Source organism: Moschus berezovskii, chromosome 10 (genome assembly GCF_049115385.1).
Source record: "Moschus berezovskii isolate FMDL1 chromosome 10, NW_MosBer_1.0, whole genome shotgun sequence".
Classification (NCBI taxonomy): domain Eukaryota; kingdom Metazoa; phylum Chordata; class Mammalia; order Artiodactyla; family Moschidae; genus Moschus; species Moschus berezovskii.
Window position 1 is genome coordinate 50,569,172 of NC_142469.1, and position 24,889 is coordinate 50,594,060.

At 42.1% G+C, this 24,889-nt stretch overlaps 2 protein-coding genes across 3 annotated transcripts in view; one reads left to right on the forward strand and one right to left on the reverse strand.

The window, feature by feature from the left end:
• Window positions 1-5,684, reverse strand: part of LOC148776319 (uncharacterized) — a 63,374-nt gene extending 57,690 nt beyond the window's left edge. Inside the window, exon 1 of the mRNA XM_088840682.1 lies at window positions 5,214-5,684. Coding sequence (XP_088696808.1) covers window positions 5,214-5,520 — 307 coding nt within the window. The 5' untranslated portion in view covers window positions 5,521-5,684. The remainder of the gene's footprint in view (window positions 1-5,213) is intronic.
• Window positions 5,685-5,842: 158 nt separating this feature from the next.
• POPDC1 (popeye domain cAMP effector 1) overlaps window positions 5,843-24,889 on the forward strand; it is a 51,905-nt gene continuing 32,858 nt past the window's right edge. The window contains exons 1-4 of one of the 2 annotated variants that reach the window (XM_055432933.2): window positions 5,843-5,974; window positions 17,778-18,014; window positions 21,469-21,593; window positions 24,515-24,702. In XM_055432933.2, the coding sequence (XP_055288908.2) occupies window positions 17,789-18,014; window positions 21,469-21,593; window positions 24,515-24,702 (539 nt within the window). In that variant the 5' untranslated portion in view covers window positions 5,843-5,974; window positions 17,778-17,788. Of the gene's footprint in view, window positions 5,975-7,651; window positions 7,911-17,777; window positions 18,015-21,468; window positions 21,594-24,514; window positions 24,703-24,889 lie in introns of those variants that run through there. The other variant, XM_055432934.2, reaches the window with a different exon arrangement.

The following is a 24,889-nucleotide window of genomic DNA, read 5'->3' on the forward strand; positions in this document are numbered from 1 at the left end:
GCCTTTGACTGTGTAGATCACAACAAACTGGAAAATTCTGAAAGAGATAGGAATACCAGACCACCTTGCCTACCTCCTGAGAAACCTGTATGCAGGTCAAGAAGCAATAGTTAGAACCGAACATGGAACAACAGACTGGTTCCAAATTGGGAAAGGAGTCCATCAAAGCTGTATAATGTCACCCTGCTTATTTAACTTATATGTAGAGCAAGCACATCATGAGAAATGCCGGGCTGGATGAAGCACACGCTGGAATCAAGACTGCCAAGAGAAATATCAACAACCTCAGATATACAGATGACACCACCCTAATCACAGAAAGTGAAGAGAAACTAAAAAGCCTCTTGATAAAGGTGAAAGAGGTGCATGAAAAAGCTGGCTTAAAACTCAACATTCAAAAAACATTATTTACAATATTTACCAGAGGCCATGGCATCTGGTCCCATCACTTCATGGCATACAGATGGGGAAACAATGGAAACAGTGACAGACTTTATTTTCTTGGGTTTCAAAATCACTCCAGATGGTGACTGCAGCTGTGAAATTCAAAGACGCATGGTCCTTAGAAGAAAGGCTATGACAAACCTAGACAGCATAATTAAAAGCAGAGACATTACTTTGCCGACAATGGTCCATATAGTCAAAGCTATGGTTTTTCCAGAAGTCCTGTATGGATATGAGAGTTGGGCCAGAAAGAAGGCTGAGTGCTGAAGAATTGATGCTTTCGAATTGTGGTGTAGAGAAAACTCTTGAGAGTTCCTTGAACTTCAAGGAGATCCAAACAGTCAATCATAAAGGAAATCAGCCCTGAATATTTACAGGAAGGTAGTCCTTGCTGAAGCTGAAGCTCCAAAACTTTGGCCAACTCATGAGAAGAGGCTACTCAATGGAAAAGACCCTGATGCTGGGAAAGATAGCACGCAGGAGAAGGGGAAACAGAGGATGAGATGGTTGGATGGCATCACCAATTCAACGGACATGAGTTTGAGCAAACTCCGGGACATAGTGCAGGACAGGGAAGCCTGGCATGCTGCAGTCCATGAGGTCGCAAAGAGTCAGACAGGACTCAGCAACTGAACAACGATGCAAGATGTTACCAGTAGGGGAAACTAAGCAAGGGAGAAGGGGTATTTAAGAGCTTTCTACACTATCGGCTTGATCATCTGTGAACCTAAAACTGCTCTAACAAAACCAAGCGTATTATTTTTTTAAAAAGGAAAATAAATTTAAAAAACAGTGAGGTTGGTTTTCAAACTGGTCAATGAAAGAGTTAATATAACATTTAATGAGCTTAAGTACAGAAAGAATCTAACCAAAAGGGAACCATCCTACACTGCTGGTGGGAATGTAAATTGGTGCAGCCATTATGGAAAAAACAGTATGGAGGTTCCTCAAGAAGCTGAGAAGGCAGTGGCACCCCACTCCAGTACTCTTGCCTGGAAAATCCCATGGACAGAAGAGCCTGGTAGGCTGCAGTCCATGGGGTTGCTAAGAGTCGGGTCTAACTGAGCAACTTCATTTTCATGCATTGGAGAAGGAAATGGCAACCCACTCCAGTGTTCTTGCCTGGAGAATCCCAGGGACAGGAGAGCCTGGTGGGCTGCCATCTATGGGGTCGCACAGAGTCAGGCATGACTGAAGTGACTTAGCAGCAGCAGCAAGAAGCTAAAAATAGAGTTGCCATATGATCCAGAAATCCCACACCTGGCCATATATCAGGATAAAAGTAATTCAAAGAGGTCCATGCATCCCTATGTTCACAGCAGCATTATTTACAATAGCTAAAACCCAGAAATAAACTAAATGTCCACCGACAGATGAATACATAAAGAAGATGTGCCATAGATCACCCAATGGAATACTACTAGGCCATAAAAGGAGTGAAATTATGCCATTTGCAGCAACATGGATGGACCTAGAAATTATCATACTAAATGAAGTCAGAAAGAGAAAGACAAATACTATATTGTATCACTTATGTGTGTAATCTACAATATGACATGAATAAACTTATGAATCAAATAGAAACAGACTTGCAGACATAGTGGCTGCAGGGGAGGAGCAGGAGGAATGGATTGGGAATTTGGGATTAGCAGATGCAAACTATTACATATAGAATGGATAAACCAAAAGGCCTTACTGTATAACCTAGGGAGCTATATTCAACAACCTGTAATAAACCATAATGGAAAAAATATGAAAAAGAATGTGTGTGTGTGTAAAACTGAATCACTTTGCTGTGCACCAGAAATTAACACACTGTAAATCAACTATACTTCAATAAAATAAAAACTTTATTAAACTACTTTACTAAAAAAAAGAAAGATTTTAACCAAATTACTGTTTAATTGCTGATCAGAACTGTCTACCATGAGACCATACCAGAAGCTATGATCCTCATGCAGTTAGGAGTAACATTTCAAAGAAAGTCTACACCAATGTAACCAAGGGCAGATAGAGGTAAGGAAGGTAATGCCACATAGTTTTAAAACCAGTGACTTCCTCAGGTCTTGATTTATTTTCATGAAACTTATTCTATCTGAACTTTTAAACTTCATCAAGGTTTTGTTCAAATGATAAAAGCAGATTATGATGCCCATAGAGAAATAAAGGTAGAAATAATTATTTATATCGATCCAACCTGTACTAGCCAGAGCTTTTGCAGAGGAGACAGGTTTCCCTACATTTTGCTATTTATGCCTCAAATCCTTTCATTCTACATTTCTGTGCAAGCCACCCTTCTGCGTCATATTTGTTTTCACACAGTGCTCAGAATCTTTCAATCTGATCTTTCCATGACCAGCAGAAGGAGACTAGGGAGACTAGGGCACTCCCAAACCTGAGTTTTCGTGTCTAGAATTCTTATTTCTAATTTTATAGATCTGGTATTCATATATCAGCAATAAGAAATTTAAAAATAAAAGTATGTTTTTGAATCCTTAGACAGGGTATAGTGAGGGAGATGGGTTAAATTCAGTCTAACCATTCTGTGGAACACAGACTCCAAGAAAACAGGCTCTATTCAAGGCCAAGATTCAAGTTTGATGATTTCAAATGCAGTACTCTTTTCATAAAAGTATGCAATCTTGACATGATTGCCTCGCAGACATCTTATCCTGTTAGGTAAGAAGTGAGGATGTCCTGTAGCAGCAGACTCCATAACTACACCTCTGGAGTCTGCCATTCCAGTATGCAAAAGCCAGAACCTGGGCTCTATTTTAGTAAGTATGTGTTTAAATTTTAACATATAATAATCATAGAAAATTTAACAGAAGCAGCAGCAGGAGGAGGGGCAGGAGAGGTTGGAAGATGAATGAAGATGAAGAGGGAAGGAAGGGGAGAGAGGGAGGGAGAAAAGGAGGAAAAAAGAAAAATCATGTACAACCTCAGTACCCTGAGGTAAGAAATGTAAGTACTTTAACATCCTGGGTGATTTGTAATGTTCTCCACACTCTTGTAACTTGCCTTTTTCTATTTAACATCTTTTTATGGGAGGCAGTGTAGGCAGTGACAGAAGTTGGCAGAAACTGCATAGGTAGTGGACAGGAGCATAAACTCCAGAATTAGACTGCCTGATTCACATCATGGCCCAGCTTCTCATTAGCTGTGTGACCCTAAGCAGCCTATCTGACCTCTCTGTTACCCCAGTTTCCCATCCACAAAATGGAGATAATAATAGTAACTACTTCTTCATAGAGTCCATCATGAGGATTCAGTGGCTTAATACAGCTACTTACATCCACTTATAAAAGTGCCTGGCACAAAGTACACTCTATATTGAGAGGCAGTAAACTTTTTCAGTAAAGAACCAGATAGTAAAAACTTTAGGCTCCGCAAGATCATATAGTTTCTATCACAACTCCTTAATATAGCCCAAAAGCAGTCATACATTAACGAGCTGGCTGGGTTCCAATTAAACTTTATGAAGACTATGCTTGAATTTTATATAATTTTCACATCATGAAATATTCTTCTTTTGATGACGTCAACCATTAAAAAATGTAAAAACCATTTTAGATGGGTAGTTGGCTGGGTCTCTGGGTCAAAGTTTACCGACTCCTGTTCTGTATAATTTGCAGACATTATTATGTCTCTAATATCTTTCTATGAATTATTTTTAATAGCTGCTTAGAACAATTATAGGTAATTGTTTGGATGACCTAAAACTGACTTAGTCCCCTATGATTAGAATTTAGGTTATTTCCAGTGTTCATTACTATAAGCCATTCCCCAATGATTATCCATGCAAAATCTTTGTGCGCATTTACGATTAAACCAGTATTCTTGCCTGGAGAATCCCAGGGATGGGAGAGCCTGGTGGGCTGCTGTCTATGGGGTCGCACAGAGTCGGACACGACTGAAGCGACTTAGCAGCAGCAGCAGTAGCTACATCTTAAACTGCATGTAGTGGTAGCTAACAAAATCGCTAGCAGTGCATCTAAAAAAAACAGACTCTGAAGAAGTAGCCCTGAAAATAAATTTTGGATAGACAGAGCAAATTTCAAACATGTTAGAGAAGGAGGTTTATAAGTAGAATATGTACCCATACACATAAAACTTGCTCTGTACGACATACTAAGCCTTTTATGCATATTAAATCAGTTAGTCTTCCAAACAGTCCGGAGACAGGTGCAATCATCATCATCATCATCATCCCCAAGGTATAAAAGAGGAAATTGAGGAACAAAAAATCTAAGTAACTTCCCCAAGGCCACGCAGCTGGCTGGTGGTAGAGGCAGGATTCAAACCTGGTCTTTGTGGCACTCTGAGCCATGTTCTTGAAGAATACGCGGCACTGCTTCTCCACTAGAGACACCTGGCAAGGGTGCCCACCCAAGTACTCACTTTATAATGTACCTCTGGCCTTTGGAGCATGTTTGGCACACATGAAAGACCTTACACGCTAATAATCGGCACAAACTCTGTCCGTCAATGGAACACTTGGGGTGGAAACTGTGAATGCCCAGCTAATATTCCCCTTTTGTCCTCCAACTCCTCCCCTGTATCTATTTTTCATTAATTTGCCTAGCATTTCTTACCCCAAACAGTTGTCTTCTATAAACAGTAAAGATTGTTTGGGTCATACTTTCATTGCCTGGCTTTTCAAATTAGGGGGTCCGGAATCTGCCAAATTCACGTGGCAAATTCGGGTGGAGCTTCGCCTACAGTGGAAGCCTGGCGTTGCCACGGAAATGTAAATTTCAGATCAGTACCTTCTTTCGATGAAAACAAAACAGTGGCTGGTGTCGAAGTCTCCCGCGTGGCCCCCCCAAGCAGCTGCAGGGCCGGCTCCCCGAGGGCGCCAACCCGCGTCCGCGACGCTGGGGACCAAACCGCCAGCTCCGCCGCTAGGCTCAGACTCCAGCGTTGCGCGCTCTCCCGGTCCTTCCGCCTTGTGCTCAGATGCGAGCGACTATCCCAGAAAGGAATTATGCGACTTTGTGGGGAAATGCTTCTAGTTTTCATTTCTTCTCCTGATTTTTCTCCCTCCTGGGACCCGACCGCTCGAGTTATCCCCATGAGGATGAACGACCTACGCCGCTGGCCCCAAGATGTTGCCCGCCCCCCACTCGTGCCCAAACAAGGGCAGAGCCCAGAAGAAGAGAGGAAACCAGGAAAGAAAAAGCGGGCGTTTCAAAAGGACCACACTTGTGCCGACGCGGCAGCGGAGTTGGACGAGCCGGGAGGGGAGCCCGGGCCGAGGCCGGGGACTCCGCCCGCCGGGGGGCGCAGGGACGCCGGGCGCGTGCGCGGTGCGGCCCCAACCCCGGCCGCAGCTGCCGCGATGCCTATTTTAGTCAAAGCTGCTGCGGGCTCGCAGACCCGGCACCGGCGGAGCAGCCTCTCAGCCCGGGATCGGCTGAGGTTTTCGCGTCGCGCGCCCGTCGGGTGGCCAAGTCTGTGTCCCCCCTCAGCCGCTGCTGCCCCAAACTTTGGCCAGCGCCGCCCGGGCTCCGCGCCAGGGACGAGCCAGGTAAGGAGCGAGAGGAACAGCTCGGGCTCCCCCAGGGCGCCCAGTTATTTGCAGGCTCGCGCTCTCCGGGCTAAATCGGGAAGTGAAAGTTGGATCCCTGCTCCGCTGGGAGCAACTTTGTCCTGCCGGGCGGTGGCTGCGGGATCTCCGTGCCCCGGGCCACTGGGAACCTCTTTCTCTCCTCTCTGGCCGCACCCTCGTGGGGTGTTCCCTGTCCTTGGAAGCCGCCCTTCACCCGGGGTCTGGACAGCACGGTCACAACCCTTCAGATGTCAACTGCTGCCACTCGAGTCTGGCAATGCCAGCGTCCTCGGGTGCCCCAGCCCCATCGGGTGTCCGTTCCCGCGGTCTGCTGCCCGTAAGCCCTGGGTGAGCTCGGCCTCTCCACTCCCCGCAACGCTCCCAGGGCTCCCCACCCGCGAACCCAGCACGCTCTTCCGCACCCCTGTAGGGCCCCCGGGTCCCGCGCGTAGGCAGCGCGCAGCCGGGCGCACCGTGTCGCCCGCCCTGGACTGCCGCTGGAATGCGAGGTGAGTCAGGGCGCTCACTGCACACCCCTTGGGCCCGAGAGCTTCGGACCAAGAACAGTTGATATGGCTTTTCCTCTTTGAGGAGCGAGGTGAGCCGGGCGCCTGGGGAGTGCAGATGGATAGGGGACCGGTGATCCCTCTCTCCCTCGTTTCGGAGGCTTTGGGAAACCGATTGTCGGCCCGACAAGCCCCAGAAACTGCTGGCTTTTGAAGCAGGAGTAAGTGCGAAAAGACTTGGTAACGTGATGCCCTTTACCATTCCGAAAATAAACAAAGGTTCAGTTAGGATTATGGAATGAATTGAGCCAGTCCAGGAGCACAACTTTTGCTCATTGTTGTTACCTTTTACATTTCTGCAGTTTGGTAAAGGATTAAGACTAGTTACACCATCTAGCTACTGAGCCCTGCACACACCTATTTGAAAACCAACAGATCAATGGGACTTTACTAGAACAGGGAATTTAAGAAATTAGACTCTAAGGAAGCTAATACAAGAAAGAAAATTTCTCTTGATTTAGTCAGAATTAATGTGAATGCTTATCATTTTACCAGTCTAACCTCTCTCTGTTATACCCGTGCATTCTCTGCATAAGGATAATTCAGTGTAAGCCACATGAATCCATTAGGTAGTGGTCAAAAGAAATTGAAACCCGCAAGACCCTATCAATATTTGTTGACAGTAGATCCCTGGCGTTTCAAAATAGACATATAGATAAGTATACACAGGTAAATAGTAGACCTGTAGATAAATGGTAGACATATAAACATACAAGTAAAATGAATCATATGTTAATAACTATGTAGTATGTAGACTATGTATTTTAATAAGGTGTGCTACCTCAAAATATGTTATAGGATTAACTCACCTTTTAAAAATCCATGTTACTCTGTCCTTGGTTCTTGGGCTACTAGATCATAGTTTTCCTGTCATTTTTCTTGACCATAAATTGGTACTTTTAGTTCCACTTGGAGAACTTTTAAAAGCCTGAAATTGAATTACAGTGGATTAATTGACAATATGGGTATAATCATGTGGATGTGAGAGAGAATGCATATTAATTGTATAAATCTCTATTAGAGCTGCTGCTGCTGCTGCTGCTAAGTCACTTCATTCGTGTCCGACTCTGTGTGACCCCACAGACGGAAGCCCACCAGGCTCCCCTTTCCCTGGGATTCTCCAGGCAAGAACACTGGAGTGGGTCGCCGCTATTAAAACTTGAAAAGGTTTCAATGACCATCTAGTCCAGTTGTCTCAATTCCCAGGAAGAAAGCCACCCAAAGAGCAGAAGTGACTTTCTCTTACTTAGGTCGGCTTTCCTGGAGCTTATAGTACAGAACCTGACTCTCAACCTCGGGAAGGCTTGGCACTCTCCTGCCTTTACTACTAGGCTTGGGGAGGCTGAAAGGTAATTTCTGAAAGTGTTTGTCATTTTTGTGTACCTTACACATGGCTTTCACCTCTTCCTCTGGCATTCTCTACAGAGACCAGGCTTGGATATACCTAGATGAATATGACATAGTCTGCCTTGTAGAGAACATAGAGTAATTTGATGAACAAATGGGACAATGGAAATGAAAACACATTCTATAATGCAGTAGAAATGGCAGTTAATTTTAGCTTATATGATACTAATGCATAGGCTGATGTTGACATCATGAGTGATAGAGAACGTTTAATATCATTCTCCCTCTTGAAAAAATTGTGAGATTAATTCTGATTTGGTTCTTGAAAACAAACTTTGTGTAAATTGAGTTATTAAAATAATGATTCCACCATCCTAATAGGCTTATATTTTTATTGATTCAAACATTTGGAAAGTAGAGGGTTAAGAGGTACAAGCTATTGTATATAAAATAAGCTACAAGTATATATTGTACAACACAGAACTATAGCCAGTACTTTATGATAACTATAAATGGAGTATAACCTTTAAAAATTGTGAATCACTGTATCATACACTTGTAACTTATATAATATTGTACATCACCCATACTTCAATTAAAAAGTAGTTGAATTTTTATGATTTCGTTCCTTTTTTTCAGCAAATCAATATCTAAGTCAACTATTTCTCATGTGTATGAACTGTTTTAGAATTATGAGATGAGATCTTTGATTTGTTTGTTTACTGTTGTAAATTTAAGCATGCCTGTTTTTCTATCATCTTAAGAGATGTGGAATTCTTTCATATTAATGCATTAATAACATCCTTGAAAAATGGCCAACCTGATACCAATAGATTCTACCACCTGAAACCTTTACTTCAGTATGATGAAAAAGAAAGAAATGGAAACATATGGCTTATTGTATGAACTTATTGGAAGGAAATTAATATTTTTAAATGAAATTTTTAACATATTTTGGGTCTCCATTTGGAATTCTTTCCCTGAAACAGAACAATTTACTTATACTGTAAATCTACATAGTTTTTGTCAGGGAACAATTTGTATAATTAATAATAGTATTTTTAAAGTACCAGAGAAGACTGATCATATAGTCGTGAAGTAGTGCTATTTTGTGTTACAGTTCAGTTCAGTCGCTCAGTCGTGTCCGACTCTTTGCGACCCCATGAATCACAGCATGCCAGGCCTCCCTGACCATCACCAACTCAGGGAGTTCACTCAAATTCATGTCCATCGAGTTGGTGATGCCATCCAGCCATCTCATTCTCTGTTGTCCCCTTCTCCTCCCACCCCCAATCATTCCCAGCATCAGAGTCTTTTCCAGTGATTCAGCTCTTCGCATGAGGTGGCCAAAGTATTGGAGTTTCAGCTTTAGCATCAGTCCTTCCAATGAACACCCAGGATCGATCTCCTTCAGAATGAACTGGTTCGATCTCCTTGCAGTCCAAAGGACTCTCGAGTCTTCTCCAGCACCACAGTTCAAAAGCATCAATTCTTCAGCAATCAGCTTTCTTCACAGTCCAACTCTCACATCCATACATGACCACGGGAAAAACCATAGCCTTGACTAGACAGACCTTTGTTGGCAAAGTAATGTCTCTGCTCTTTAATATACTATCTAGGTTGGTCATAACTTTCCTTCCAAGGAGCAAGCATCTTTTAATATCATGGCTGCAATCAACATCCGCAGTGATTTTGGAGCCCCCAAAAATAAAGTCTGACACTGTTTCCACTGTTTCCCCATCTATTTCCCTTGAAGTGATGGGACAGATGCCATGATCTTTGTTTTCTGAATGTTGAGCTTTAAGAAAACCTTTTCACTCTCCTCTTTCACTTTCATCAAGAGGCTTTTGAGTTCCTCTTCACTTTCTGCCATAAGGATGGTGTAATCTGCATATCTGAGGTTATTGATATTTCCCCCAGCAGTCTTGATTCCAGCTTGTGCTTCTTCCAGCCCAGCGTTCCTCATGATGTACTCTGCATAGAAGTTAAATAAGCAGGGTGACAATATACAACCTTAACGTACTCATTTTCCTATTTGGAACCAGTCTGTTGTTCCATGTACAGTTCTAACTCTAGCTTCCTGACCTGCATACAGGTTTCTCAAGAGGCAGGTCAGGTGGTCTGGTATTCCCATCTGTTTCAGAATTTGCCACAGTTTATTGTGATCCACACAGTCAAAGGCTTTGGCATAGTCAATGAAGCAGAAATAGATGTTTTTCTGGAACTCTCTTGCTTTCTCCATGATCCAGCGGATGTTGGCAATTTGATCTCTGGTTCCTCTGCCTTTTCTAAAACCTGCTTGAACACCTGGGAGTTCACGGTTCACATATTGCTGAAGCCTAGCTTGGAGAATTTTGAGCATGACTTTACTAGCATGTGAAATGAGTGCAATTGTGCGGTAGTTTGAGTATTCTTTGGCATTCTCTTTCTTTGGGATTGGGATGAAGACTGACCTTTTCCAGTCCTGGTTTATGTAAACGTGTGAAATGTATTTTCTTTGAAATGTATTTGCTACTGATTCTAATATTAAATAGTCAAATACATACTCATGACCCCTCCTACATATAAAGAACCTGGAAGTTTACTACTTTTCAATTTGTGAGATGCTTCTAACTAGAATTTTTATGGGAAAGAAGTAAATGTTTAAATTAGATGGCTAAAGGAGTAAATGTTAACTCTCTCTGTACATAAAATGACTATAGTAATAGAGTTATTATGTGTGTATATGTTAATGTCTTCCTCATGGAGCACAGCCTTATCACAGCAAAGGTGCTTGTGTAACTCAATGACGCTATTAGCCATGCCGTGCAGGGCCATTAAAGTTGACTGGTTCTATGAAGACCTACAACGCTTAGAACTAACACCAAAAAAAGATGTCTTTTTCATCATAGGGGATTGGAATGCAAAAATAGGAAGTCGAGATATCTGGAATAACAGGCAAGTTTGGCCTGAGAGTACAAAATGAAGCAGGGCAAAAGTTAACAGGGTTTTGTCAAGAGGACATGCTAGTCAGAGCAAACACCCTTTTCCAACAACCCAAAAGAGGACTCTACACATGGACATTATCAGATGGTCAATACCAAAATCAGACTGATTGTGTTCTTTGCAGTCAAAGATGGAGATGCTGTATATATTCAGCAAAAATGAGACCTGGAGCAGACTGTGGCTCAGATCATGAGCTCCCTATTGCAAAATTCAGGCTTAAGTTGAAGAAAGTAGGCAAAACCACTAGGCCATTCAAGTATGAACTAAATCAAATCCCTTATGATTATACAGTGGAAGTGAGAAATAGATTCAAGGGATTAGGTCTGGTACACAGAGTGCCTGAAGAGCTATGGACGGAGGTTCATAACACTGTACAGGAGGCAGGGACCAAAACCATCCCAAAGAAAGAGAAATGCAAGATGGCAAAGTGGTATTCTGAGGAGGCTTTTCAAACAGCTGAGTAAAGAAGAGGAGCAAAAGCCAAAGGAGAAAGGGAAAGATATACCCAACTGAACGCAGAGTTCCAGAGAATAGCAAAGCAAGATTTAAAAAAGCCTTCTTAAATGAACAATGCAGAGAAATAGAGGAAAACAGAATAAGAAAGACTAGAGATCTCTTCAAGAAAATTGGAGATATTAAGGGAACATTTCATGCAAGTTCAGTTCAGTCACTCAGTCGTGTCCAACTCTTTGCGACCCCATGGACTGCAACTTGCCAGGCTTCCCTGTCCATCACCAACTCCTGGAGCTTGCTCAAACTCATGTCCATCAAGTTAATGATGCCATCCAACCATCTCATCCTCTGTCGTCCCCTTCTCCTTCTGCCTTCAATCTTTCCCAGCATTAGGGTCTTTTCCAGTGAGTCAGTTCTTCGCATCAGGTGGCCAAAGTATTGGAGCTTCAGCTTCTGCCTCAGTCCCTCCAATGAATATTCAGGACATGGAAAAACAGACTGGTTCCAAATAGGAAAAGGAGTCAAGGCTGTATATTGTCACCCTGCTGATTTAACTTATGTGCAGAGTACATCATGAGAAACGCTGGGCTGGAGGAAGCACAAGCTGGAATCAAGATTGCTGGGAGAAATATTAATAACCTCAGATATGCAGATGATGCCACCCTTATGGCAGAAATGAAGAAGAACTAAAGGGCCTCTTGATGAAAGTGAAAGAGGAGAGTGAAAATTTGGCTTAAAGCTCAACATTCAGAAAATTACGATCATGGCATCCAGTCCCATCACTTCATAGCAAATAGATGAGGAAACAGTGGAAACAGTGGCTGACTATTTTTCTGGGCTCCAAAATCACTGCTGATGGTGATTGCAGCCATGAAATTAAAAGACGCTTACTCCTTGGAAGGAAAGTTATGACTAAGCTAGACAGCATATTGAAAAGCAGTTTTTCCAGTGGTCATGTATGGATGTGAGAGAGACTATAAAGAAAGCTGAGCGCCGAAGAATTGATGCTTTTGAACTGTGGTGTTTGAGAAGACTCTTGAAAGTCCCTTGGACTGCAAGGAGATCCAACCAGTCCATCCTAAAGGAAATCAGTCCTGAATATTCATTGGAAGGACTGATCCTGAATCTGAAACTCCAATACTTTGGCCACCTGATGCGAAGAACTGACTCATTTGAAAAGACCCTGATGCTGGGAAAGATTGAGGGCAGGAGAAGGGGATGACAGAGGATGAGATGGTTAGATGGCATCACCAACTCAATGGACATGGGTTTGGGTGGACTCTGGGAGTTGGTGATGGACAGGGAGGGCTGGCGTGCTGTGGTTCATGGGGTCGCAAAGAGTCGGACACGACTGAGCGACTGAACTGAACTGAATTTCCTTTAGGACCGACTGGTTTGATCTCCTTGCAGTCCAGAGGAATCTCAAGAGTCTCCTCCAACACCACAGTTCAAAAGCATCAATTATTTGGCATTCATTTCTCTTTATGGTCCAACTCTCACATCCTTACATGACTACTGGAAAAACCATAGCTTTGACTAGATGGACCTTTGTTGGCAAAGTAATGACTCTGCTTTTTAATATACTGTCTAGGTTGGTCATAGCTTTTCTTTCAAGGAGTAAGAGTCTTTTGATTTCATGGCTGCAGTCCCATCTGCAGTGATTTTTGGAGCCCAAGAAAATGAAGTCTACCACTGTTTCCATTGTTTCTCCACCTGTATGCCATGAAGTGATTGGACCATATGCCATGGCCTTAGTTTTTTGAATGTTGAGTTTTAAGCCAGCTTTTTCACGCTCCTCTTTACTTTCATCAAGAGGCTCTTTAGCACCTCTTCACTTTCTGCCATAAGGGTGGTGTCATTTGCATATCTGAGTTTATTGATATTTCAATGTTGATTCCAGCTTTCATGCAATGGTGGGCACAATAAAGGACTGTAATGGTAAGGACCCAACAGAAGCAGAAGAGATTAAAAAGAGGTGGCAAGAATACACAGAAGAACATTATAGAAAAAGTCTTAATGACCTGGATAACCACAATGGTGTGGTCACTCACCTAAAAGCCAGACATCCTGGAATGTGATGTCAACTGGTTCTATACAAAGAATTACTACAAACAAAGCTAGTGGAGGTGACGGAATTTCAGCTGATCCTAAAAGACAGTGCTGTTAAAGTGCTCTACTCAATATTTCAGCAATTTTTGAAAACTCAGCAGGGGCCACAGGACAGGTAAAGGTCAGTTTTCATTCCAAACCCAAAGAAGGGCAATGCCAAAGAATGTTTGGGCTTCCCTTCTGGCTCAGATGGTAAAGAATCCACCTGCAGTGCAGGAAACCTAGGTTCAATCCCTGGGTTGGGAATATCCCCTGGAGGAGGGCATGGTAATCTATTTCAGTATTCTTGCCTGGAGAATCCCCATGCACAGAGGAGCCTGGTGGGCTACAGTCTATGGGACTGCAAAGAGTTGGACACGGCTGAGTGACTAAGCACAGCACAGCAAAGAATGTTCAAACTGTTGTACAGTTGCATTCATTTCACATGTTCACAAGGTTATACTCAGAATTCTTCAAGCTAGGCTACAGCAGTATGTGAACCAAGAACTTCTAGATATACAAGCTGGGTTTCAAAGAGGCAGAGGAACCAGAGATCAAACTGCCAACATTTACTGGAATCATGGAGAAAGCAAGGGAGTTCCAGAAAAACATCTACTTTTGTTCCATTGACTATGCTAAAGCCTTTGACTGTATGGATGACAATAAACTGTGGAAAATTCTTCAAGAGATGGGAATACCAGACCACCTTCCCTGTCTCCTGAGAAACCTGTATGCAGCTGAAGAAGCAACAGTTAGAACTAGACATGGTTCAAATTTGGGAAAGGAGTACATCAAGGCTGTATATTATTACTCTGCTTATTTAACTTATATGCAAAGTACATCATATGAAACGCCAGGCTGGATGAATCACAAGCTGGAATCAAGATTGCCAGGAGAAATATCAACAACCTCAGATATGCAGATGGTATGACTCTAATGGCAGAAAATATAGAGGAACTAAAGAGCCTCATGATGAGGGTGAAAGAGAAGAGTGAAAAAGCAGGCTTAAAATCCAACATTCAAAAAACGAACATCATGGCATCTGGTTCCATAACTTCATGGCAGATAGAGGGGGGAAAAGTGGAAGCAGTGACAGATCTTATTTTCTTGGGCTCCAAAATCACTGCAGATGGTGACTGCAACCATGAAATTAAAAGACGCTTGCTCCTTGGAAGGAAAGCTATGACAAACCTAGACAGTGTATTAAAAAACAGAGACATCACATTGTGGACAAAGTTCCGTATAGTCAAAGCTATGGTTTTTCCAGTAGTCATGTATGGATGTGAGAGTTGGTCCATGAAGAAGGCTGAGCACCAAAGAATTGATGATTTTGAATTGTGGTGCTGGAGAAGACTCTTGAGAGTCTCTTGGTCTGCAAGGAGGTCAAAGTGGTCAATCTTAAAGGAAATCAACCCTGAATATTCATTGGAAGGACTGATACTGAAACTGAAGCTCCAATAGTTTGGCCACCTGATGGGAAGCGCTGACTCACTGGAAAAGACCCTGATGCTGGGAAAGATTGAGGGCAAAAGGAGAAGAGGGCGGTAGAGGATGAGCTGGTTAGATAGCATCACCGACTCAATGGACGTGAATAAGAGCAAACCCCAGGAGATAGTGGAGGACAGAGGAGACTGGAGTGCTACACGGCAAGGGGTCACAAAGAGTCAGACATGACTTAGTGACTGAACAACAATATGAGAATGCAGCACATACGTATATATGCTATAGTGATTAACAGCGGCGTTACTGGTCAAGAATCCACCTGCCAATGCAGGAGATGCAAAAAATGCAGGTTTGATCCCTAGGTCGGGAACATCCCCTGGAGGAGGAAATGTCATGCTACTCCCATTTTCTTCCCTGGAAAATTAATGGGCATAAGAGCCTGACAGGCTGCAGTCCATGGGGTTACAAAGAGTCGGACACGACTTAGCGACTAAACAACAACAAAACATCCTAAGCCTTCAAATAGTAAATAACAAGGTGTTAATTTTTCAAAGTATTCAGAAAACCCTTTTCTAGTTATTTTTCTTGTGTTTGGATTCAGTGTCTCCAGCAGCAGCAGCAGCAGCAGAGGCAGCATAATAGAAAAGTATATTAAATAACTTTTAAATTGCTGTGGTTTATGAATATTGGTGATTGTTTATAGGCTAGTTAAATCCCTCCCTCCTCTCTACCCCACCAAGTATGTTTAGATACAAACATATTAATAGATAAATGTAGATATGTATAGGTATTTACATCAGGGAATAGTTATGCACTATCCTAAGTATTTTGTATATTTCATCATAAAGTCAATGAAGTATTATCATCATTAACAGATAAGAAAATCGATACATTTAATATGTGACAGAGTGGGAATTTGAACCTAGGTCTGTCTAATTCATAAGCACCAGCCAAGTCTATTTACCAACATGTAGTTCACAGAAATAAAAGGAAAGATATAAGCATCTGAATGCAGAGTTCCAAAGAATAGAAAGGAGAGATAAGAAAGCCTTCTTCAGTGATCAATGCAAAGAAATAGAGGAAAACAACAGAATAGGAAAGATAAGGGATCTCTTCAAGAAAATTCGAGATTCCAAGGGAACATTTCATGCAACGATGGGCTCGATAAAGGACAGAAATGGTATGGACCTAACAGAAGCAGAAGATATTAAGAAGAGGTGACAAGAATACACAGAAGAACTGTACAAAAAAGATCTACACGAGCAAGATAGTCACGATAACGTGATCACTGATCTAGAGCCAGATATCTTGGAATGTGAAGTCAAGTGGGCCTTAGAAAGCATCACTAAGAACAAAGCTAGTGGAGGTGATGGAATTCCAGTTGAGCTATTTCAAGTCTTGAAAGATGATGCTGTGAAAGTGCTGCACTCAATATGGCAGCAAATTTGGAAAACTCAGCAGTGGCCACAGGACTGGAAAAGGCCAGTCTTCATTCCAATCCCAAAGAAAGGCAATGCCAAAGAATGCTCAAACTACCGCACAATTGCACTCATCTCACATGCTAGTAAAGTCATGCTCAAAATTCTCCAAGCCAGGCTTCAGCAATATGTGAACCGTGAACTCCCAGATGTTCAAGCAGGTTTTAGGAAAGGCAGAGGCACCAGAGATCAAATTGCCAACATCCGCTGGATCATGGAGAAAGCAAGAGAGTTCCAGAAGAGCATCTATTTCTGCTTCATTGACCATGCCAAAGCCTTTGACTGTGTGGATCACAATAAACTGTGGACAATTCTGAAAGAGATGGGGATACCAGGCCACCTGACCTGCCTCTTGAGAAACCTGTATGCAGTTAAGGAAGCAACAGTCAGAACTGTACATGGAACAACAGGCTGGTTCCAAATAGGAAAAGGAGTGCGTCAAGGCTATATATTGTCACCTTGCTTATTTAACTTATATGCAGAGTACATCATGAGGAATGCTGGGCTGGAGGAAGCACAAGCTGGAATCAAGATTGCTGGGAGAAATATCAATAATCTCAGATATGCAGATGACACTACCCTTATGGCAGAAAGTGTAGAGGAACTCAAAAGCCTCTTGATGAAAGTGAAAGAGGAGAGTGAAAAGTTTGGCTTGAAGCTCAACATTCAGAAAACAAAGATCATGGCATCTGGTCCCATCACTTCATGGGAAATAGATGGAAAAACAGTGGAAACAGTGTCAGACTTTATTTTTTTGGGCTCCAAAATCACTGCAGATGCTGACTGTAGCCATGAAATTAAAAGACGCTTACTCCTTGGAAGGAAAATTATGACCAACCTTGATAATATATTAAAAAGCAAAGGCATTACTTTGCCAACAAAGGTCCGTCTAGTCAAGGCTATGGTTTTTCCAGTGGTCATGTATGGATGTGAGAGTTGGACTGTGAAGAAAGCTGATCGCCGAAGAATTGATGCTTTTGAACTGTGGTGTTGGAGAAGACTGTTGAGAGTCCCTTGGACTGCAAGGAGATCCAACCAGTCCATTCTAAGGGAGATCGATCCTGGGTGTTCATTGGAAGGACTGATGCTAAAGCTGAAACTGCAATACTTTGGCCACCTCATGCGACGAGTTGACTCACTGGAAAAGACTCTGATGCTGGGAATGATTGGGGGCGGGAGAAGAAGGGGATGATCAAGAATGAGATGGCTGGATGGCGTCACTGACTCTGTGGACATGAGTTTGAGTGAACTCCGGGAGTTGGTGATGGACAGGGAGGCCTGGCGTGCTGTGATTCATGGGGTCACGGAGAGTCAGACACAACTGAGCAACTGAACTGAACTGAACTGATAATACCCATAGGGGTGGGTGATAAGATACAGCTGCCATTTTTTGACTGTCCTTTCGTTTTTTCATTTTTACAGGAATTTTCAAGATGAATTATACCAAGTCCAGCCCACTGGCAGAAGCAACTGCAATAAGTTTTACACCTGAGTTAGAAAGAATCCTACCTGTGCCTTCCAATGATACCACTTGTGAAAACTGGAGAGAGATACATCATCTAGTTTTTCATGTAGCAAATATTTTTTTCGCAATTGGATTGGTTATTCCAACTACACTTCACCTTCATATGATACTTCTTAGGGGGATGTTAGCTGTAGGTAAGATACTTAACTGATGTTATATAGAATTTTTCTATAACTTGCATCTGATGGGCTTTGTATTGGGGAGGGTCTATAGCATACCAAAAATATGAGCCTTCATTAGCAAATTAGCAGTACATCGAGTAAGTTAGAACATAGGCCTTTACCCTTTTGTACTTTAGATAAAGCTAACAATATGTTCATATGTTTCTGATTTTGGACATCAGAAATCCATTTTTGTGTTTTAGAGTGCAAACTTTTGAGCCAGACTGTGTTATTACAATCCTGGTTCCAGCACTTGCCAACTGTTATTAACTGGGGCAATAACCTTTCTATAGCTCAGTTTCCCCGGGTGTCAAAGAAGAGTAAAAATAACACCACCTCCTGGGGTTTGAGAATTGAGTGTTTATGAGTGTGTGTGTATGTGATATTTGACTTACAATAGTGCCTGGCATATAGTAAATACTCTATAGTTTTAACTATCATTATTTGAATAGGTGTTTACATGCTGGGAGCAGTAAAGCAACACTGGGAACAAAAATAGTTGCCCAGACACAATAGTTAAAATAAAATTTTAGGGAGATACTCTGTTAACCCTGATGAAGCAAGTTAAATTAATCCATATCAAAATACTAAAACAGATGAATTTACCATTTTAGCCAGTGATTCTGGAAAAGTTACTCTCTGTGTGATTATGTCCCTGGTGATTCATTTATTCAGTTACATTTTTGAGCACCTGTAAAATGTCAGACAGAAAGTGAACAATGCAGTCTGCATTCTTGAGAAAGATACTCTTTTGGGGGCCAGAGAGAAACAAGTGGGCAGTCACATCAGATGCTGTGATGCAGGTGGGCATTCCAGTGACAGGGGGAAATGGACAGGGTGATGGGCTCAGCGGGAAAGCAGACCAGGGTGCACTGCAGAGATGGCAGTGGAGCTGGCTTTGGGAAGATGAACAGGATTCCTCTGAGTGTGGGTGTGTGTGGTATCCAGGTGAAAGGAGAGGAGGGGGAGATCCAGCACATTGAGGGAGGGTGAAAAGTAGCTCCGTTTCGTTCCATTCTGTCGCTCAGTCATGTCCGCCTCTATGCGACCCCGTGGACTGTAGCCTACCAGGCTTCTCCGTCCATGGGATTCTCCAGGCAAGAATACTGGAGTGGGTTACCTTTTCCTTCTCCAGGGGATCTTCCCGACCCAGGGATCGAACCCGGGTCTCCCGCATTGGAGGCAGACGCTTTAACCTCTGAGCCACCAGGGAAGCCCGAAAAGTAGCTCACTGTGCCTGAAATATATGATAACGACAGGAAGGGTCAAAGAAAGTGCTGGAAGGATGGCTGGAAGGTAGGGGTCTGTGGCTGTTACCTCTGGGTCAGGTAGGGATTATAGCAGGAGGAACAGAATATTGAGGGAAGAAATAAAACCACACCCTATAAAGAAGCAAAAGCTAATTATGACTTTTAAGACAGAATTTTGGAGTTGGAACAGACCAAGGGAGATAACCTAGTCCAACACTGTAGAAATAAAGCAACTGAGACCTTGGAGAAATCAAATGAATCATCCAAGGTTAAGACCAGAGAAAACTAGCCAAACCAGGACTATAATTTGGGTTCTTCAGCTTCCCAGTCAGTCCTTCCATCATGTTACCCTGTCTCCTTTAAGTAATAAGATTTTACATGTCTTCAGTATTTGTTATGGCAACCCACTCCAGTATTCTTGCCTGGAGAATCCCATGGACGGAGGAGCCTTGTGGGCTACAGTCCACGGGGTAGCAAAGGGTCAGACATAACTGAGTGACTTCAGTCACTCACTCATTATCTAAAGAACTTTAAAATTTTTACACTTTGGGTTATTATTCAGGTGTCCCACATCATTTTAATGAAATTTTAAAATTGCAAGTGAATAACTTTTTTAAAATGGAAGATTTAGTTTAACCGTGTGTATGTGCTATTGATATATTTGTATTGATAACTGATATGGATAATTTTAATTTTAAAATATATACTGATTCTCCCATCTTAAAACCAATCAAAAGAAACTGCAAATTTGCACAAATCTTTTGGAAAACAGTCCTTTAATGTCATCAGGTTCTATAAAGCTTATTCCCTCAGCTCACTGTTGGGTCATCCACCCCAAGCAAGTAGTCACAAGAACAGATACATCTTTATATATAAAGCTGCTTTTATCAGAAATTACAGGGACTTCCCTGGTAGTGCAGTAACTAAGACTCTGCGTTCCCAATGCAAGGGGCTTGGGTTTGATCCCTGGTCAGGGAAATAGATCCTGCATGCCACAACTAAGACCTGATGCAGCCAAAATAAATATATATTTTTAAAATTACAGCCAAAATATTTCACCTGTCCACCAGCAGGGAGATAGTTAAATAAATTATGGTTAATCAGTTACAGTCAATTAAAACTATATATTCAGTTCAGTCGCTCAGTTGTGTCCGACTCTTTGCGACCCCATGAATCGCAGCACGCCAGGCCTCCCTCTCCATCACCAACTCCCGGAGTTTACCCAAACTCGTCCATCAAATCGATGATGCCATCCAGCCATCTCATTCTCTGTCATCCCCTTCTCCTCCTGCCCCCAGTCCCTCCCAGCATCAGAGTCTTTTCCAGTGAGTCAACTCTTCTCATGAGGTGGCCAAAGTATTGGAGTTTCAGCTTCAGCATCAGTCCTTCCAATGAACACCCAGGATCGATCTCCTTTAGGATGGACTGGTTGGATCTCCTTGCAGTTCAAGGGACTCTCAAGAGTCTTCTCCAGCACCACAGTTCAAAAGCTCAATTCTTCGATACTCAGCTTTCTTTACAGTCCAACTCTCACATCCATACATGACCACTGGAAAAACCATAGCCTTGACTAGACGGACCTTTGTTGGCAAAGTAATGTCTCTGCCTTTTAATATGCTATCTAAGTTGGTCATAACTTTCCTTCCAAGAGGAGTAAGCATCTTTTAATTTCATGGCTGCAGTCAGCATCTGCAGTGATTTTGGAGCCCCCAAAAAATAAAGTCTGACACTGTTTCCACTGTTTCCCCATCTATTTCCCATGAAATGATATGAACTGCTTTAATGAAATGAGAAAATCACTGCAATAAGTTAAAAAGTAAGTTTTAAATTGTGGATTCATTAGGTTTGCCATCAGTTAAAAATAGAGAAAAAGTGTGAGTCAGTATTAACTATCAACAGTGGCTATCTTTTAAGTAGTAGAATTATGAGGTTCTGTTCTCCTTTTAAAAATGAGTTTTATACTTTACAAGTTTTCTGCAACAACATGTGACTTGGTTTGGTTCGGTAATCAAACAAAAACCAAAATGTAACAAAGTGATATTTGACAGGTTTTTCCAAGATGTGTTTGGTTTATTTTATATACAGAGGATGACAGATGTATTAAGCTACATGCTGAAGCTACAAGACAAGCTTATTAAGCTACAAGACATCTAACATGCCCACTTCATTGTTCACAGGATGTGCCCTTTATGTCGTCTGGGCCACTCTCTACCGATGTGCCTTGGATATCATGATCTGGAACTCGGTGTTCCTGGGAATCAACATTCTGCATCTTTCATATCTTTTGTACAAGAAAAGACCGGTAATTACTAACAATTAATTAATAAGTAAGAGATTTTAAAGTTAATCAGTTACTTTGTTCATGTTTGAGAATGAGCATCTAATATCTTTAGACCCTTTAATGTCATTTTTCTGAGATAAGACTTTTTGTGTATATATGCCTGAAAATGAAATATTTGAATATCATGAAATTTGTTCCACAAACGAGTTTTTAAAACATTTTTAATCATTAGGGCAATTTAGACATGAGAGAACATGACAGTATTCTCTCTTTTTAGTCATCTAAGTTCATTATTTCTTCTGCCTATTGATATTCAAATGTCATTTGGTAATATCTTTGCCTAGCTGTAAAATTAAGTGCTCATAGACAACTTTCAGGAACACACTAATGATTTACAAATAGCTCATGTTATGTTTTATACTAGTTTTTAAATGTAATAGATTTTTTTTCTATGTCCAAAATACTCATTTAAGGAAATCACCATTTTCAGTGAGTTGTAATGAAAACGGTAATATTTAACTTTTTCTTTTTCACTCCAATTTATCTTGCTGTGTTTCCTTGGTCATACCAAGAACAAATTGATGCTAACAGAAAAGGAAAATAGCATGGCCTCTAGCAATCACTCCATAGCTGTTTGTTGACTGTTGACTGTCAAAGCACATGCAAATATTCAGTAGATCAAAAGACAACATGCTTGCTCTAATCTTATGTTCAAGGCCAGACATGCACATAGAAAACTATTAGAAACGATAATTCTCAGGAAATGACAATTTCCCTGATACAGATTGATATGTGTAATAGACATTCCACTAGATTGTGACCTCCTCAAACATTGTAACCCACTGTATTAGTCAGTTTTCACAACGTTATGCTGTGTAACAGTCTGAAAGTCTCAGTGCCATATAACAGCAACAGTTTTTTCTTCACTCACCTAATATATGGACTGTGGCAGCTGTCTACAGCTGTAATTCTATTCCACGTGTCTTCATTTTAGGGTCTCTGCTGAAGCAGCAGTTTCTATTTGGACATGCATTGTCCTGGCAGAGAGAAAAATAGAACAAAAGAAACACTTATTGTTTCTTAAAATCTGCTCAGAAGGAGCATATATCAATTCTGCTTGCCAGAGCAACTGACATGACCAAGCCTGATGATGTGGAGTAGGATGGGGTAAGAGGATATACGATCCTCTCTCGGGGTGGAAGCAGCCAGGAGCTGCAAACAATAGGATCATCTACCACACTTATTTCTGTGTTCCCTGTTCTGGGCAAGAATGGCTGGCACGTAACTGGTGCTCAAGAAAACCTTTGATAAGTGAATGCTTTCAAAGAGAGGAATTTAGAGGGCTTCATGGAAGAACTGGGACTTAAGCTAAGGCTGGCAGGATGAGCAGATTATGAATTTAAGTCAGTTTTTCAGTTCATATGTTCATCGTGCCACACTGGCTAGTGTGCATGCTGAAAGTGAGACAGATCTGTGAATTAATTAAACACTCATTACGAAAGCTCTAGAGTGGAGAAGGTTGCTGATGGTAATAATAAGGATTTCAGCTTCTCAATATCAGAACTTACTAGAATCCCATGTTCTGAACCTAAGATTCAGTAGTTGTTGATGTGGTAGTGCCACCAAGGAAGTCAGTCACTTAGTATCTGTGCTTTTGTTTCTTCTCGGGCTATAAGCCTATCTTTTTGAAAAATATAAATGCTAATTCATTAAAATGAAACAGCAGAAAAGTGAGAGTGTCAAAAAGGCTGTAAGTGACATCTGAGCAGCCCTGATCTCCTGGGTCTGTAGCTTCATGGCATAGCTTCCACAGATTTCATTGAGATGGATGATCACTTGAACATCAACGTTCATTTGCATGCAGTACAGATTTCCCAGACTAATGCTGGGCACACGGATAGGCTTGACTTGGGCCTTGTCTGACAACAGAGGCGACTGAGCCATTTGAATTTTACATTCTTCACTTTGCTTTGGAATAAATACATGAGAAATAGCAATTACAGCTAAGGATATTTGACTTCCTGTATTAACTCACTAGATAATAATTGTACGTAAGTAAAACATTTAATGCATCAATCTTCATAAATTTATTTCCAAGTTGATTCCTAATTTATTTACTTATTTCCTTGCTATAATATTTTGAGTTAGTGTAACTTCCTTCTGTGAAACAGAAATGTTCTAAAATGAAAAGCTTTTATTAATATGTTATTTATAGAAAATGCTAAGATGGGTAAGGTGAATACTGTGACAACAATCAGGACCTCCACGGTTGCTTGACAGTGCGTAGAAAGAGATGTAATCAACAGTGCAGATCTTCACCATATGCTGTCAGAGTTCAGCTTAACTGCAAAAGTGCCCTTTCCGGATCTAAACTTACATCACCAGTTACTCTCAGTGTCAGATTCCACTGACCAAAATATAGAAGGGTGTTGGCATGTATTGCAGATCTGTTTATTCTGAAAACTCTATTTAGACCACAGTAGCAGATGTTTTCGGAGAAGGCAATGGCAAGCCACTCCAGTACTATTGCCTAGAAAATCCCATGGATGGAGGAGCCTGGTAGGCTGCAGTCCGTGGGGTCGCTAAGGGTCGGACACGACTGAGCGACTTCACTTTTCACTTTCACACATTGGAGAAGGAAATGGCAACCCACTCCAGTGTTCTTGCCTGAAGAATCCCAGGGACGGGGGAGCCTGGTGGGCTGCGTCTGTGGGGTCGCGCAGAGTCGGACACGACTGGAGTGACGCAGCAGCAGCAGCAGCAGCTGATGTTTACCCACTGCAGTGTTCTTGCCTGGAGAATCCCAGGGACGGGGAGCCTGGTGGGCTGCGTCTGTGGGGTCGCGCAGAGTCGGACACGACTGGAGTGACGCAGCAGCAGCAGCAGCTGATGTTTTGGGGTTGCTGCATTAGATGTGCCATTCAGTCACTGCCTCCTTTCAGGTAAAGATCGAAAAGGAACTCAAAAGCATCTACCGGCGATTGTTTGAACCCCTCCGCGTGTCTCCAGATTTGTTCAGAAGATTAACTGGACAGTTTTGCATGATCCAGACGTTGAAAAAGGGCGAAAGCTATGCTGTCGAGGATCTGACCTCAGTTGACGACCGTCTGAGTATTCTCCTGAAAGGAAAGTAAGTGCTCTATGGAAATCAAAATGCCTTGTTTGCCTGGAATCTTCTGGCCTCTGGGTAGGAAATGAATGAAAGGGAATGTTGCCAACTGATGGAGTGAGTGGTCATGGAGGTGAATTCTCATCTGGACAACTGCATTATAGAATGTTTCAGAGTAACGTGGTAAAGTTATGTAGGATTTGTCTCA